Here is a 16,352-nt window from a genome sequence, read left to right as displayed (position 1 = left end):
GGGCTAAGTGGAGGGCAAGACAAATGACAGTGAGATACAGTGAGTCATGGAGAAAGTGTAACTTTTACATTCAGAAAAAAAGTGTGAAACAATGTGTCTCTTTGGCCACAAAAACAATGAGTCTCTTTGGCCACAAAAACATGCGTCTCCACTTGCAAATAGCCCACTTACACAGTAGCATCTCACCTTCACGTGGACCTGCTGAAAAACCTCTCTGCTGCTTCCGTCAAACCCAACCCTCCTTCGCCTCGTTCATGATTGGCTGAGAAGTCTGAAGGAGATTCACGGGATAGCAAGATGTCCGCGTTCATTTGAAAAGGAGTGTTTATTATCGATGAGTTCCCTCTTTTCTGTGTTCGTATGTCGATTTTTTAATAATGCAACATATAAAAGAAACCGGAATCATATAAAGAAAATACGAGGACTCCGAGCCAAGAGCCATACAATTTGTTATTAACAGGTTAGACCGGTAACCCATCACTAGCTAGCACTGTGTTAGCTTCACTGCTACTTGTTAGCTAGCTTGTTAGCTTGATTCTTAATGCCCAATCAGCGCAAACATGTGAAAATGAATGCGCCCGCGCATAGAGCTAGGTTAGCTGACTATGCTAGCTAGCTAACTTGTTAGATTCATGCGCGAAGTTGACAGGTTCCTGTCTTGTATCAACTGCGTTCTGGAGAGTTTGTGAACATGTTTTTGAGGAAGAATGGTAAATTGAAACAAAAGCATGTAACATGCTGACCTGTCAGGATTTAGAATTCGTTGCATTTAGCATTAGAGCAAACTGAGTTTGTCATTTTTGCTAGCTAGCAAGGCACGTTACATATCAAACGATGGTTTGAACAACGTTAGTTGACTAGCCTGACCTAACATTACTTTATTAATCCAAGTTTTAAGTCTTAGCTATTTTGAGTGAGAAGTGTTTAGCTTGTCGTCAACAGATAACTAACGTTAAATGTTATGCTGTAAAACAGCGCCCTGTGGTATTGCATGCGTATTGATACTAGGCTAGGCTGTTGACATTTGGTTTCAACTTTTGCAGAAATAATGCTGATATCGGGAACTCATGTCGAACGTCTATGAAGAGAGAGCCACAATGATAGCCGCTGGGGAACTGCAGTCGTTTGTCCCGTTCGGTCGTGAGCACTGCAAAAATCACCCGAACGCCGTTAACATCCAGCTGCGACAGCTGCAGCCTGCGTCTGAGTTGTGGTCCTCAGATGGCGCGGCCGGGCTCGTGGGGTCCCTTCAAGAGGTCACTCTTCATGAGCGAGAGAAGGTATGACCTGACTTCACCCTCTATTTAAATGACATGATTTAATTTTACTCTTTGAACAAAACAAGCATACACATGATGGGCAGGACTTTGAACAAAATCAGCATAACTTGAAAACTCTGTGTGGCAGGAATCCTGGCAACTTAGAAAGGGTTCAGATGGCGCTGGTGATGAAATTGAGTTTGAGGAGGAGCTTTATGTGGCTGGCAACATGGTTATCTGGAGCCGTGGAACCAAAGGCCAAGCCTCCTGTGTCTACAAGGCATTTACTGTGGACAGCACAGTGCAGCAGGTAGTTATACTCATTAGTCATGATCTGAACTGAACTAACTGAATCTACTGAACTGCAGATTTGTGACGTGTTGATAATAATGATATAGGTGATCACATTTTACTTATCTTTTCAGGCCTTGTGGTGCAACTTCAGGGTTCCACAAAATAAAAAGTCCTGTAAGTGCATTCTTGTGAGGTTTTTGTTTGTCACTAAACTGTAAAAAATTACAGTACATTTGCCTTATAGCTGCTCATGTGTTTGTTTCTTTATGGCTTCCAGCAAAGGAGATTGTGGAGCATACAGTTTGCATTGCCCAGGACACGTGTGTGAATGTCCACAGTGTGAGTGGAAAAGACTTCATTGCTCCCCTACCTTTCCAGGTGAGTCACTCACCGTCTCCTCATATGGAATTCCTTTTGCATCCATGAATTGAAATTAAGTGTAATAAAAACAAAAAAAACAGTAATGGGAACAGTGAAATTGTTTTACAGGTGTGTGAAAATGCATTGCACACCAATCACCTACCAAAGAAAGTTTAAAAGTTAAAGCGTAACTCCGGAGTGAAAACAACCTAGGGTCTGTAATAGGGTGGTATATTATAATAGGGTGGTATAAAATAGTGTTTGTTTTTTGATGTGCTAGCTGCCCCTTTAGCTTTCACTATAAGCTCATTCAGTGTTAATGCAACAAACGATCTTGCACAAAACTCCACCAAAAACGTAATTGTGCTCTCAATCAAAAGCTTGAATTTGTTAACTACCGTAAATAGACCCTAGGTTGTTTTTACTCCAGTTACACTTTAAGCTGAGGTTTAGGCCTGTCCTGTAAGCCTGTGTCTGAAATCTGTTTTGCCCATCATGAAAATAGGTCGGAGAGGCATATTCCTGCATGCTTGAATTCTGTAAAATATAATATGGCTACATATCAATCAATTCACCTGTATGTTTTCCGATTGGATGTTGAACTCTGCTTTAGTGAAAACAGTGGACACTGTTAGTGTTTTTTGGAGAATCGTGTACACCAAAGCTGTTTATGTGGGGAGTACCTCTGTTTATTTTTAGGATGCATCCTAAAAATAAACATACAAACATACAATGAGAATTTGTATCTTTTGTTTCTTTGAAAAATAAAGTATAATTGCAGGAGCTACTGCATTTGGATTTCTTGTGTGTATCACTGATGTGGAATTCCCTTGGTAGTCAATCTGTTGCAGAGTCTTTATATTCCACAGTGAGGTATAATTATGGGGAGTGAATCATAATCTCCTTGTTTTGCTACATGGTTGATATTCTCCAGGACCTGTCCATTTCGTTTTACCAGCAGCTGTAATGGGTAATTTGGCCCACTCCCATCTGAGGAAGGGGATCCCTGAGAGCCCGGGCCAGTGTGGTGTGGACAGAGTAATTAGATATCCTGGCATGTGTAATGTTTTTGGCGTAAACACACGATGACGTGGCTCTCCTGTGTTGCTAATCGCTGAGTTTTGGTAAAAAAGTGTCTGTAGTGTAAGTGACATGCAAAAACATGTTTTGTTATCGGAATAGCTACTTTCCGACAAACATAATGGTGCTGGTTCTGGTGTTTCTATTGTCAGAGTTTCATTACACTCGTAGCAGTTCTTGTATGGAGGTTGAATGTGTAGGTCATGTTTGGATAGATGAGGGTAGAGCCTGACAGGGGTTGGGCATTAGTTCACTGGAAGTGGGTTTGATCAGTCTAAAAGGAGGTATAAGTTAACTGGTCTAACCTATTTCTAGTGAATTATGCTAAGCTAGGCTAACAGTGTCAGACTGGGCTATTTTACTTACAGAGAAGAGAAGGGTATTTAGCTTCTTATCTACCTCTGTGGTAGAAGGCAAATGAGCTAGTTTTCCAAGAAGTTGGCGTGTTGTTTTAAAAACTTGTCCTCACTGCATCTGGTGCAGTTTTATAGTATGTAGTTTGAGTGTGTGGGTCATGTTTGGGTAGATAAGATTAGGTAGATGACGGGGGTTAGAGAAATGGTTCAAAACTGGTCCTCACGGCATCTCCTCGTCTGCTTCCAGGTCTCCACGCTGTGGCCCACCATGTTTGGCCTCCTGCTGGAGCGCAAAAACCTCACCTCTGATGTTCCTATGAGTCCTCCCAGCAGGTAGGACACCTGAGGCCTGGCCATATGCTGGGCCCTCATTTGAATGATGGGCAAAGTCTTAAGTCTAACCAAAGCTGATTTAATAATTAGACAAAATCTTATTTGAAAGCTTAACGTCATGGGCAAAACATTAAAGCTCAAACATTGATGACCGTGTGCTAAATGCTCCCATATGCCACATGATAGCTGTATTTCATGCACAAGAATGTTGCTTGTTGACAGACTTTGGACTTTGCCCGCCAAATAAATTAGGCCCTACTGATTTATTTTTATCAGGCAGTGTCTAACAGAGCCCCTGCTTTTGATAATGATACAGAAATGCCATACCATTGAAAAACCTATAGAATTAGAAACCGCATTCATAATGATGCCTGGTTCCATGTTAAACCTAGAGTGGAAATAATTAACCACTTAGAGTCCTTGGGGAGGGTAGTGATGATGCAGTGTTGTGATAATGTGAAGCAGATGTTTTTTTGCAGAAAAGAATATCACTTACATCCATTCTACATCAATGTAAAAACCTAATGAATTTACTGTTAAATTTAAAAGGAAACATCTGGGTTAAGATGGGTAGATATTTTGGTCATTACTGACATTACGATAATTTTACATGAATACTCAATGGTTTTGGAAACGTTATCCATTTTTTTAAACTTAAAAATTAACAGGGAATTAAAATTGAATTTTGAATATAATTAGTAATAACTAATATACTGTAATCAGTCAATAAGAAAAGACAAAGCAAGAGCTTTGTTGCAAAACAGACTGCAGCTAAATATTTCTAATATTGCGATTATGTTATTTCCATAATCTTTTAAAGTCAGAATTGACTATCAATCAATAGATTGCGATTAATTTCACAGTCCTCGGTGAAGCTGATTCCATGAGATGTCTGGAAGATGGATGATGTATAATGTTGATGTGTAGTAGTTGACTCTCCCTCTCCTCTGTTCCCAGGGAGCCTCTCCCCTCTCTCTTCAGTATGCTGCATCCTCTGGATGAGATTGCTCCCCTGGTGTGCAGGTCAACAGGTAGTACGGCACTGAAGCTTAGTCCATGTTGCATTATCAGTTATGTTCATTAGAAATTACATACCAGGGTTTCATAATATTTTTGAGACCTTTAAACAGATCAGGATATTATACAGACATTTACTATCCCCAAGTAATTTATCAAAGTAGTATTTTAAAACTTGCTAATACAAGAAAAGATATCATGGATTTATTGTCTCCAAGTTAAATCTTTTAAATTATTTAAATGTATTTTAGGTCATATATCCTAGCCCTACCTGATGCTAGTATTTCAGGGCTTCGCTCATGTAATCATCAGTGTTAGTTATCAGTCTTTTTGATAGCATGATATTAGGCTCAGTCGACTAAATGCAGCTCTGTGAAGGTGATGTATTCTGGATTTGCATTGTGTTGAGTTCAGCATGCATCACACTCAGCCAGATCTGCACAGTGCTGCATGAAGTCAATGTTGATATTCCCTGAGAGGCTGAAGACTTGCTTCCTGTATTTGCAGCCCTGTTTGACCTTCCTCGCATCCAGTACGTGTCGGACAGCATGCTGAGGGTGGTGTTCACCTCCTGCGACCCCTCCATCATCATGACCTACGATACAGTGCAGTGCACGCACACTGTGTGGCTGCTGCGCAAAGTCACTGTGGAGGTAAGCTGCCTCTCTCTGTGGTACTCTACATGTGCATGTTAGCTTCACTAGCCGCAGTAGTTCCTGTACATCTGTGGTGCATGTTAGCTTCACTAGCCTCAGTAGTTCCTGTACCTCTGTGGTGCATGTTAGCTTCACTAGCCGCAGTAGTTCCTGTACCTCTGTGGTGCATGTTAGCTTCACTAGCCGCAGTAGTTCCTGTATCTCTGTGGTACTCTACATGTGCATGTTAGCTTCACTATCCGCAGTAGTTCCTGTACCTCTGTGGTACTCTACATGTGCATGTTAGCTTCACTAGCCGCAGTAGTTCCTGTACCTCTGTGGTACTCTACATGTGCATGTTAGCTTCACTAGCCGCAGTATTTCCTGTACCTCTGTGCTACTCTACATGTGCATGTTAGCTTCACTATCCGCACTAGTTCCTGTACTGCTCTGGTCATGCCATTTCTCTTTTTCTGTCATTCTGTCTTTGCTTGTCTGTCAGTGTTTTTCTGTCTGTCTTTCCGTTATTGTTTATTTGTCAGTTTCTTTCTCTCTGCTTTCCCTTGTCATTTGATAGTTGAAATATACAGTATAAAGATCTGTATCAAAGATTCTTTAGAACATTGGTTCACCAATGTCTGGTTATATATTCAGTTTGGCTCAGTGTGTCTGGAAGAAGGGTGAGTTGTCGTCACTGTCACTCTGACCTTTGCCCTCTGACCCCTTGACCTCTGACCCTGTGTGTGGCAGGAGCAGTCAGTGCTGCTGAAGTGCCCGGAACCCGGACCAGGAACAGGTGCTGCCAGCTTCCTGGGCGCACACCTGCGCAACGTCTCCCCCCTGGACTCGCCCGCCTCGCCACTTCACTGCCATACCCTGCACAACCAGAGCCGCCTGGCGGCCTCTCCCAGTCTGCACTCCCGTGCCCACTCCCCTGGGATATCCAACATGGCCGCCCTCAGGTAAGCTGATGGCCACTGCTGACCAATGTTGGTCCGTTTTCCACTGTAGGAACTTGGAGACCGTTTTTAGGGGTTTCACCTCTTTGTTAGTCCCCACCGTAGGAATCGCTCCTGTATGATCACTTTCAGGAACTTTTTGCAGGGGTGAAATTAGTCCCTGCTCAGGGGTAGGTACTTTTCAGCTGCCCTGAAACTGCTGGGTGGCTCTTGCAGTGGTGTGAGACATGAATGAGACGTAAACCATGTAAGTTCCTGCGATGGAAACCCGACTTATACTCTGAACTAGTCTAAATAGAGAAATGCTTTACGTTCACATCAAAAGCCTTTTCGCAAATGTAGTACAGTTGGAGTGAAAGTCATTCCTTGAAGTTGTTACAAATCATCATAGCGCAGACATTTGATGCACCACCATATGTTTTGTGCTGTTCTGAACGTATTCAAACATATTCCCTGTGGTCTTTAGCCGTTCCCACAACCCCGGCATAGCTGCGCCATCCTTCTGCAATGCCCAGCGATTCAACGTGTCGTGCCACTCACTGTCGCCCCGCGGGCACAGCCTGCTGGCCTCACCCAACAGCACCATGAACGAGTCGGCGCTGCTACCCGAGAGAGAGCCCATCATCCCGGACCTGTGCATCGAGCAGCTGTGGAGTGAGACTTCCACCTCACACAGGTCTGTCAGCTGTGCACACACACACACTGAAGTGCAAACACATGCACACACACAAACTCATGCGCACGCACACACACACACACACACACACACACACACACACACACACACACACACACACACACACACACACACTCTCACTTATAGAGCAATCCCATTGCGTTCATGCTTTTGTGATCACAGAAAGAGGAAAAGGGTTTGGGTGACTCAGGACCAATATTGTTTTGCCACTGGAACTGAACCATTATGAAATTCCCCAAACACCATATCAATTTGCTCAACATGTATATAAAAAATGATGAAAAATGAAATTGTTGGGAGAGCTTGCAGTCATTGCTTTACTTGGTCATACATTTTTACTGGAAAAGTTTGGCAGTTTGGGGCACGTTTTGATTTGAGTGCACTTTTCTTTTGAAAGGGACAAGAGTTGCCAGACATCCAAAGTGTTTATCACCTCAGACCTGTGTGAGAACAAATACCTGTGTTTCCTGGTGGAGTCTCATCAAGAGCTCAGGTGAGCATCTCGCTGGACATCACAACCGTCACCATCTACACCAGCTCTCCAAGGGCCTCTTCTCTGGAGTGAAAAATTAAGGCTTGTGCCAAAGTGTATGAATTAAAGGCTCAGCCTCAGGGTGTAGGCTGAGCATTGGTGCATCACATAGTGTTGAATTAAATATTTTATTTGAACTCATTTTCCGGCGTTTAATATAGTACAGTTAAAACCACTCGCCTACTTGCAGATGAATTAAGACATTTATTTGATGCTGACAAAGCTGTAATGGAGCTTAATATGGAATTCTGTCCTCATCTGCCATGACTGCAGTATCAGAAATTCAATTAATACTTTCTTCCTTTTTTTCCCATCCCTCCTTGGGTGACCACTAGTCTATCCCTCTAAAGGTTATTTGAACAATTAACTTTCTTTGGTGTGAAGGCCAGCAGGACTTTATGATGGTGAATTTTTGATGCCACAGATATGACAGATGTGTCACCTTCGTTGAGTTCATTCTTTGACATGGACCCCTGTGTTCCCTTATGACATTTGTGTCATTCCTAATGTGATGTTTTTTTTTTTTGTAGATGTGTGAAATTCCTAGAAAGTAACCATCCGCCCCAACTCCTCTTTGTGTCCGTGTCCAGTATCCCAGCCAAGAATGCTGCACCTTTGCAGGTAAAGCCAAGGCGTGAACGAATTTCCTTCCATTGATAAATCCAACTTGACAGATTTTGAAGTAGAATTGGTCTTGGTAAATCAGTCTCTCTTTGTACATATTTTTACACCTCTTCATTACACCTCCATTCATTACATACACCTCTTCATTCATAAAGCCCTTTGTGAAATTACTGTGAATTATTTTAACACATTACACTATTTTGAGTGTACCCTGTAAATGCACCCACGGCTGTCTCTGCTCCAGAATAGTGTTCTGTTGGATGTGTGCACGCAGCCGTGTGCTGTAGCATTTCTACTCGTGTGTGTGTGTGTGTGTGTGTGTGTGTGTGTGTGTGTGTGTGTGTGTGTGTGTGTGTGTGTGTGTGTGTGTGTGTGTGTGTGTGTGTGTGTGTGTGTGTGTGTGTGTGTGTGTGTGTGTGTGTGTGTGTGTGTGGGCATGTCTGCAGTGAACAGGCATAGGGATGAGTCGTTTAACATTTCTTTGCTTCGTTCGCCATGCCTTTTGCAACGCACATTGCCTTACACATGGCTTCAAGTGCTTAGATTTAGGCGCAGGAGGCTAAATATTACATTATTATGACAAAGGCCCTGCAGACCTTTGTAGGAAAACAAAACATTTTCTGCATTTCTCTTCTCTCTCTCTCTGACAGAAAAAAATCTTAACAGAACACACAGTTCCACACACACAATAAACACCCAAATTCCTCCTTTAACTGTTTGTGTCATGTATTCTGTGTATTAATATTAAGTTATTCCTTCAATTTTGATTTATTAACACACACGATTGGTGTGCCAAAGCACAGATTGACATAAGGCGTATCTCCACTTTAATTCTGTCACTGCACAGGTCATAAATAGCTTAACATGGGTGGGCCCTTTGGTAAAACAGGGGTGGTCGGAAATCAATTTGGAGGGATTTATGTTAATAATACAAACACATTTTGTAATCCTTTAATTCTCCTGTGTTATCAACCACAAAATGGTCAATGCTATATCCTGCTCTGCTTCCTGCTCTCTTCCTGGCTGTCTCCCAGTTACCGGTTGTCACGGTAATTAACAAGTTTCCTCTCCTCAGGACCGTGACTGCATGCTTGTCCTTGAGGTCAACGGGAGCCTGGTCTTGTACACTGGAGTTACACGGGTAAACAATCACTTAATCACCAGCTATTACTGACCTTAACAGCTTGATCTGTCCATGAGCCACATCCCTTGGGCTAGAATCACATGATTGCTTTCAAAAAAAATAATCATACTACCCAGTCATCTTGTTTTTTTGGGTGAGTTAAGTCACGCCGACGTGTAGTGTCAAGTTCATTATGTAATTCAGTCGGAACAGAATTTTTTTGCGTGGAGCCATATAGAATTTGGTAGTTTAAACTGTAATGTATTCTATTGATTAGATTGATTAATGATTGATTGGCATTTCCTTGTGGCTGAAGGTCAGTAAGGTGTTTGTGCCGGGCCTGCTGCCGCCGTCGCTCAGCGTGATCAGCTGCCTGCCGCATCACTGCAGCTCCATGGACAGTGTCAGCACCCCGGCCAAGTCCACCGTCAGACACCTCAGCAACCTGGAGGAGGTGCACACTCATGGGGGGTTCATGTGGGGACATGATGATGATGATGATTGCGATGATGATTATTATTATTGATAACATGAACAACAGCAATAATAATATTGCTAGTAGTAGTAGATGTGTTTTTTTAATTTAAATCAGTGTTGTTATTATTATGAGGTTATTTTAAAATCTGGTTTGTTTTGCTATAATTGATGCTCTTAATGTTATTGTAATGTTTGCTGGTATTGTTAATTGTGTAAGTCGTTTGAGATAAAAGCGTCTGCTAAATACCATAGCAATAACAATCTCAGTGAGAGTTATAATGAGTAGGATAGGAGATGTGTGAAAGGATCTGTGCTTTCAGTGAAAAATGCTCCCTTCAAGCCAGACACATTGATTTGAAAGCTGCTTAAGCTATGCACAGCAGGGGCATTCAAAATGACTTAAGTAAGATATTTTGGACAGTCTTGTCAGAGTCAGTCTGTCTTCAGACAGCTCGTCTCGGAGTTAAATAGAGTTGTAGGAATGGCTCAGCCTGGAAAGGTACAATCGGTAATTACTAAAGCTTGATCAATAATAACATTAGTCCTGGCTATTCCTTATGAATCAAATAAGTTAATGCACTTTGGCCAGTGGATGGATCAAAGTGATGCTTAATCACAGGATGTAGTAAAGTAAACACTGTAGCTGAAATGAGTCATTGATTAAACATTTAAAAAAATAGAAAATGTAAATGTCATAAGAACATGATGTACAAAAGCAGAAATGTACTATTAACCTTTAATAGAAATGCCATAACCATTACCGTGTCTACACCATGAAGGCATGCATTTGGGTATTTTATAGGGCACTGGCTTATGGCTTTACCTCATGCAGGTAAATGAGATTCATTGTCCGATGTGTGTCAGTGAGGTTAATAGATGTCTGACTTTGCCCCTGTTCTGTTCTGTTGCCCCTTCCTCTGTCTGGGTTCAGATTGGTATGATGCCCTCTCCTGTGGCCGACGGGATGGGCGCAGTCAAGCACCACGAGACATCCTGGGTGGAAGACTTCAACTTCCAGCAAACCGTGCCCCACGTGCACACACTCCGAGACTCCGTCAGCAGCAGAGTTACTCTGGTGAGCCGTGTGTGTGTGTGTGTGTGTGTGTGTGTGTGAGTGTGAGAGAGAGAGAGAGAGAGAGAAAGTGTGTGTGTGTGTGCGTCTCTTTTTTATTTTTCTGTGTGAGAACATGTTTGGATATATCTATATACAGTATAGTGTGTTTGTGTGAGTCTATACCATTGTGTGTGTGTGTGTGTGTGTGTGTGTGGCTTGAGGCATTGTGTAGACCACACCCGGTAATTTCCCCTGTTGTGTGTCCTATTGCTACTACTTGAAGACTACTTGACATTTTTGAGGACAAGAAATAAAAAGAAGGACTAATATCTCATCAGAAACCAGTTTGAAGGTCTGTCAGTGTGCAGACAAGGGTCAATAAGGCTCCAGATCTCTGGGCTGCCATACCTGCCCACAGGCCCCTAGATGTCAACATCACTGTGACATGTTTTCCTGCTGGGAGACCTTTCAATCTCTCACCTGCCCAAATCGTTTTGTATGACAGAGCTACCTTTTAAAAGGACCGTTTAAAAGCCTAGAGGCTGAATGCCTGGAAACATGTTTTGTTTTGAGTCCTTAATGCGTCGGATCACTGTTGTTGTTGTTCTCCCTGTTTGTGTGAAATGCTTGAGTGCACCGGTTTGATCCGTCTCCCTGTCTGTTTCAGGAGCTGAGCAATGGCTCAATGCAGAGGATAACCATTCCCGAGATAGCGACATCGGAGCTCGGTGAGTTGATGGCAGGCACACGAGACCACCACATATGGCCACGAAGCCCAACCTGCCTCCCTCCGCACACTTCTGCGTCTGCTGTCATCGTTAGTGACGACGCACTTGAGTCACAGCTGCCAGCTGAGCCCTCACAGCCTCTGACGAGAGCTCGAGTGGTTGCAGAGGGATAACGTAAAAAATGTCATCCCTCTCAACAACCCCCACCATCGTCGTTTCTACCCAAGCATGGCCATGCTGCTACTGCTGCTGCCGCACTTACTTTTTGGCGAAAAAGAAGTCCTGTTAGAAGATTCAGTCTGTCATTCTGTAGTAAGGTTGTTGACATTATACCCCTCCCTCCTGTGATCCCGAGACAGCATGTGGGTTGGCTGCAATGTTTATCGTTCGGACAGATGAGCTCTGGTATACCCACTATATCAGGAGTTGGCAACATTTCCTTTCAAAAGAGCGTTTTTTTTATTTTTATTTTTACCAGAAATACCGGTAATGATAACAAAAATCTCTGGGGCTGCCAAAATATTTGTGTCCTTTAGATGCAAGTTTTGGATGCTCTTTGCAGGAGCGGGGTGCGGGAGAAACAGATGATTTCCTGCAAATTCCAGCAAATTAAATATGTGCGTAAAATTAAATGGAAATAATATTGTAGTGTACATAAGTATATTTGAGCTGGATGTTCTTGTTAGGCAGCATTAAACGGGCTTTAAGCCCAACTGATGGAGGGGCCTAGCCTAGTCGTTTACGTGCTTTCAATTGTTTCCTGCTGCTCCATGTCACAACTCGAAATTGAAAGCATGACAGAGGAAGAGGGCACCACTAGGCTACTTCAGTGTTTAGTCAAGTGTCTTTCTAAAGAAAGGTAGCCTAGCCTACATTCAGAACCAAGAAACTTAAATCAGACATCTGACAGTCTTCATGTTACAGATGCGGGCGGGAGCGAGACAAAAAATGACACATTATTGCGGGAGTGGGCGGGCGCGGGACTGTAAAAAACAGTCCTTTGCAGACCTCTAGTCAGAACGTAAGCCAATCAATCAAGTTAAGGAGTGTTCCCCGCTCCCGCTGTGTCTTTAGGTTGATTCTAAATGGTTCTCATTCCTATGTCTCTTTTACCTTACCAAAATAATAATCAGAACAATTACATTTATTATAAGCATCTACCTTGCTGGCTATGTAAGCACGTAATGACCTTGACATTTCTGCCAAGTGTTCAAATACAGTGTTACCTTCTAGACGATTTCTTTGTTTCCCTAAGGAGTACACACAACTGCCAACACGATTTTCATGAAAGTTGACGGAAAAGCTGTAGGATGAGCTAAGGAAGAATCCATTAAATTTTGCAGCCATTTCGAGGCGCGGGGCAACTTAAACTTTCGCTATGTTGCATGACATAGCATTTGGTCTACATGGAGATCTGCGCTCTGTGAATGACCCCCCTCGCTGCAAGATCAGACAGTGTGCTAATCCAGTTGTGAATGACCTTTTTTGGGATCTTGACACCATTGCTAACTTGGGGTGCAAAGAAGTGACTTTAGTTGATAAATAACTGAAATGTATGTGGTTTTTACACATTTTACTCTGTGTATAGGCTATGTATTTTCACAAATTGATAATGTAAGAATGGCTAAAAGCTTAATAATAATATTAATATTTTCAAATTTTAACAAAATTATTCTTTCCATTCATTCTCATTTTTAGACAAAGCAAGGGAGCCACTAGAGAAGGCTAAGGTTGCTGAACGCCGCGTTAAGATGGCGAGCCTAATGGTGCTCAGCGAGAACAGCGCCCAAGGCGATCTCATTACACCCACGCTGTTGATTACCTGGAATTCAACTTCAGTTTTGTAGCAGGGGCCTTTTACATGTGCAGCGTTGCACAAGTAGACTCTGTGTGTGTGTGTGTACTTGCGCACATGAAATATGACTATTTGAAATATGCATATTGGATTTGGGTTGGATAGGTTTTGAGTGGAGCTCTGTCTGGTTAGCGGCGCTAATAGGTCTGTTTTATCGTATGACCTCATTGTCTGTAATCTCTCCCCTATTTCTTGATATTCCTTCCTACCCCCACCACCCAGCAATTAAAGTTAGCTTGTCCACCATGCCTTAATCATTTAGTCTAAAAGCACAGGGTTCTGCGACTAATGAAATGACATTCCATCCATCTATGTTTTGACCTTTTGAAGCTTGCCAAACAAGGAAGAAACTGACCAGAGTTCATTATTGGCTTGATTATGTGGTGCTTTTAAATTGCACGGAGAGTTTTACATTTCTTAAATGTAATGTTTTAAATTTGCTGAATTTGACTGTAAAGGCAGTGATTTAGTACACATTAAAATTACACACAAACAGGTTGATATTTATATATTAGAAATCACAAACCTATCTGTGTAATGTTTTTTGCTATTACTGTTATGATTAGATTACTGTAGATGCTTATGATGGCTTTTAAGGGCTACTTAATTGCCATTGTTCAACGACTGCAACACAAATCCAGTAACCTATGTTTTATACGTCAATGACACTATTGTTATATTAGTAGAGTAGTTTATGTTATGTATATGTAAACTGTTTAGAACAGTGAAATAGGGATTTGGAATAATATAAATGTTTCACTTTAATGTAGTCATTAGTAAGTAGACATGATTTTATTATGTATAATGAATCAAACATTTCATAATACCGTAAAATAAGATTCATAGCATTATTAAGCTGTTCCGTGCTGTTCCAAAGATGTCAGTTAGTATTCATCCATGTCCGTCTTGGTGTTGATAGATAGATAGATAATTACTTTGTTCATCCCCAAGGGGGAAATTGCGGATGTCAATTCCTACAGAGATGCGTTTGTTTCCTACAGAGTTTGTTTTTTATTATTCTCTGTCTGACTCCCCCAGTGAGACGATGCCTTCAGGCCATCCGCTTCATTCTGCCCAAGGACATGGCAATGAAAGTGCTGGTCAAGTGGTACAATACTTACAACGCCCCTGGTGGTCCCAGCACACACCAGGAGTGGAACCTGTTCCTCTCCTGCTTCATGACGATGATGGGCTACAACACTGATCGGCTGACGTGGACCCGCAACGTGAGTGGCGTCTCAACAACAACAGCAATAACAGCAGCAGCGATAGCAATATAGCAATGTTGCAGCATCAATTTCTGTTTTTTAAATGTGTGTTTTTTTGTGATAACAGGAAGAGGCGGATTGACAATTAAAGGCGAGCTGTCATATTTCCAGTCGCACACAAGCACACAAAGGCTGCCTCTTCACATCTAAAATTAGCTCCAAAATCATACGCACTGCTGACTTTTTAAAGTGTGGTGGTGGTAGTGGTTGTGTAAATTGGCCTCTCCTCCTTGTCCTTACGAGAGCGGCCGGACCACTCGCATCTGAGATGTACTTGTATATGACCCCTGACCCCCTTTGCCTCTCCACAGCTCCATATTGAAGTGCCCCTCTCCCCAGTCGCTCCGAAGAAGGCTAGACCTGCCGACACTGGCTCAGATGAGGTAGGAGTGCCCTCTGTTTTAGCAGTGCACAGGTTTTGCTCAGTGGGAGCCATGTGGGACTTGCATTGATGTCTCTAATCCTTGTTATTAAAAGAGCTGTTTGAAACATTTTTAGAAGTGCTTGATTTGTTTTTTTTTGTTTGTTTGTTTTTGGTTAAGAAGGATCATTCATGTGCGATTTAGATATCTTTCTTATAATGCTTTCAATGTGTTGATGTCCTGAATACACCTATCAAAAATTTTGCAAAAACATCAAAATAGTTGTCAAATTGTCTTGGTCTGTCTCACCCTTGGTCTGTCTCACTGACCTCATCAGGGATATTGGCTTGATCAGAAGTGGGCATTTAAGCGTTATTAGCTGACAGGGTCAAAAGGTCACATTCTAATGTAATCCTCAGGACTGGGCTGATGGGTGATAATCAATTATGGGTTTTTAGCTTGTTGGATGCTGCGTTAATTTAATCCTTGGCATTACGAATTCTCTCCCAAGGTCATCACGACTATGTAATGGAGTTTGTTTGCATAGTGTAGTGTTGTTGTGAAAGTCATGATACCTGAGTTGCAAGACTTTTAACAATCCATCAATGGTTGGGACCAGGATTAAGACCAAAACAGTGAATTGTCTGGGTCCAACACCTATGTCTGAGCATTAAATTCCTTGTGTGTAGCTGCTTATTTTTGTAAATATTTATTTGCTTTGTTTAGGACTGGGACTACCTGCGCAGCTCGGACTACCACTGGCAGCTGTCCATGCAGCATGTGGCGGGGGTGCCGGGGCTGGGCACTCTGGCGCCCTCTGGTGCCAGGGAGGAGCAGATGTCTGTGCTGAGTGTGGACTCCTCGGCCCCTCTGTTTCAGCACATCCCGTCCCTGTTCGCTGTGCTGCACCTGCTCTACGAAGACCTGAAGCTGGACGAGCTGCAGAGAAGTGGAGCCCGCTCCCTAGCGGGCCTCCTGCAGCAGATGGCCAGGTTGGCCTGACACTTACCTTTGAATTATTACCTTTTTACCTTTACATATTCCACTGACTATGCCATATATTACATTCAGAGGCGTAAAAGTCCAGCTTCAGAAAGTAAAAGCCCTGCCGCATTTTTGTTCCAACCATTCACTTTTTCAGGTGATTCTGGTCTTAGCACAGGTCTTAAAGGGATATTCCACCATCCAGCCGTTCTGAGTCTGACAGTAGCACTTTTAGCTCCAGCTCATTGAATCAGATTAGACCGTTAGCATCTCTCCTATAAGCTAACGGTCTAATCTGATTCAATGAGCTGGAGCTAAAAGTGTTACTTTAAGATTCAGAGAACGGCTGGATGAA

General features: G+C 42.5%; 1 protein-coding gene across 4 annotated transcripts in view; it reads left to right on the top strand.

Moving 5' to 3' along the window:
- The first annotated feature begins 286 nt into the window (after positions 1–286).
- Positions 287–16,352, top strand: part of anapc1 (anaphase promoting complex subunit 1) — a 57,193-nt gene continuing 41,127 nt past the window's right edge. For 2 of the 4 annotated variants that reach the window (XM_076285451.1, XM_076285448.1), the window contains exons 1-19: positions 292–460; positions 1,044–1,280; positions 1,408–1,569; positions 1,685–1,727; positions 1,831–1,931; positions 3,597–3,682; positions 4,640–4,713; positions 5,207–5,352; positions 6,085–6,296; positions 6,760–6,969; positions 7,388–7,483; positions 8,053–8,143; positions 9,222–9,287; positions 9,586–9,723; positions 10,678–10,821; positions 11,468–11,528; positions 14,422–14,609; positions 14,963–15,034; positions 15,740–16,005. In XM_076285451.1, the coding sequence (XP_076141566.1) occupies positions 1,068–1,280; positions 1,408–1,569; positions 1,685–1,727; positions 1,831–1,931; positions 3,597–3,682; positions 4,640–4,713; positions 5,207–5,352; positions 6,085–6,296; positions 6,760–6,969; positions 7,388–7,483; positions 8,053–8,143; positions 9,222–9,287; positions 9,586–9,723; positions 10,678–10,821; positions 11,468–11,528; positions 14,422–14,609; positions 14,963–15,034; positions 15,740–16,005 (2,369 nt within the window). In that variant the 5' untranslated portion in view covers positions 292–460; positions 1,044–1,067. Of the gene's footprint in view, positions 461–623; positions 711–1,043; positions 1,281–1,407; positions 1,570–1,684; positions 1,728–1,830; positions 1,932–3,596; positions 3,683–4,639; positions 4,714–5,206; positions 5,353–6,084; positions 6,297–6,759; positions 6,970–7,387; positions 7,484–8,052; positions 8,144–9,221; positions 9,288–9,585; positions 9,724–10,677; positions 10,822–11,467; positions 11,529–14,421; positions 14,610–14,962; positions 15,035–15,739; positions 16,006–16,352 lie in introns of those variants that run through there. The other 2 variants (XM_076285449.1, XM_076285450.1) reach the window with 2 other exon arrangements.

The sequence above is a fragment of the Alosa pseudoharengus genome, unplaced genomic scaffold (assembly GCF_046254945.1).
Source record: "Alosa pseudoharengus isolate Yale_2024_CS ecotype anadromous, Long Island Sound unplaced genomic scaffold, YU_APseudo_1.1 YU_APseudo_1.1_scf_15, whole genome shotgun sequence".
In the NCBI taxonomy this organism is placed as follows: domain Eukaryota; kingdom Metazoa; phylum Chordata; class Actinopteri; order Clupeiformes; family Clupeidae; genus Alosa; species Alosa pseudoharengus.
Note: the sequence above shows the minus strand (reverse complement) of the source record. Positions and strands in the feature narration are given on the sequence as shown.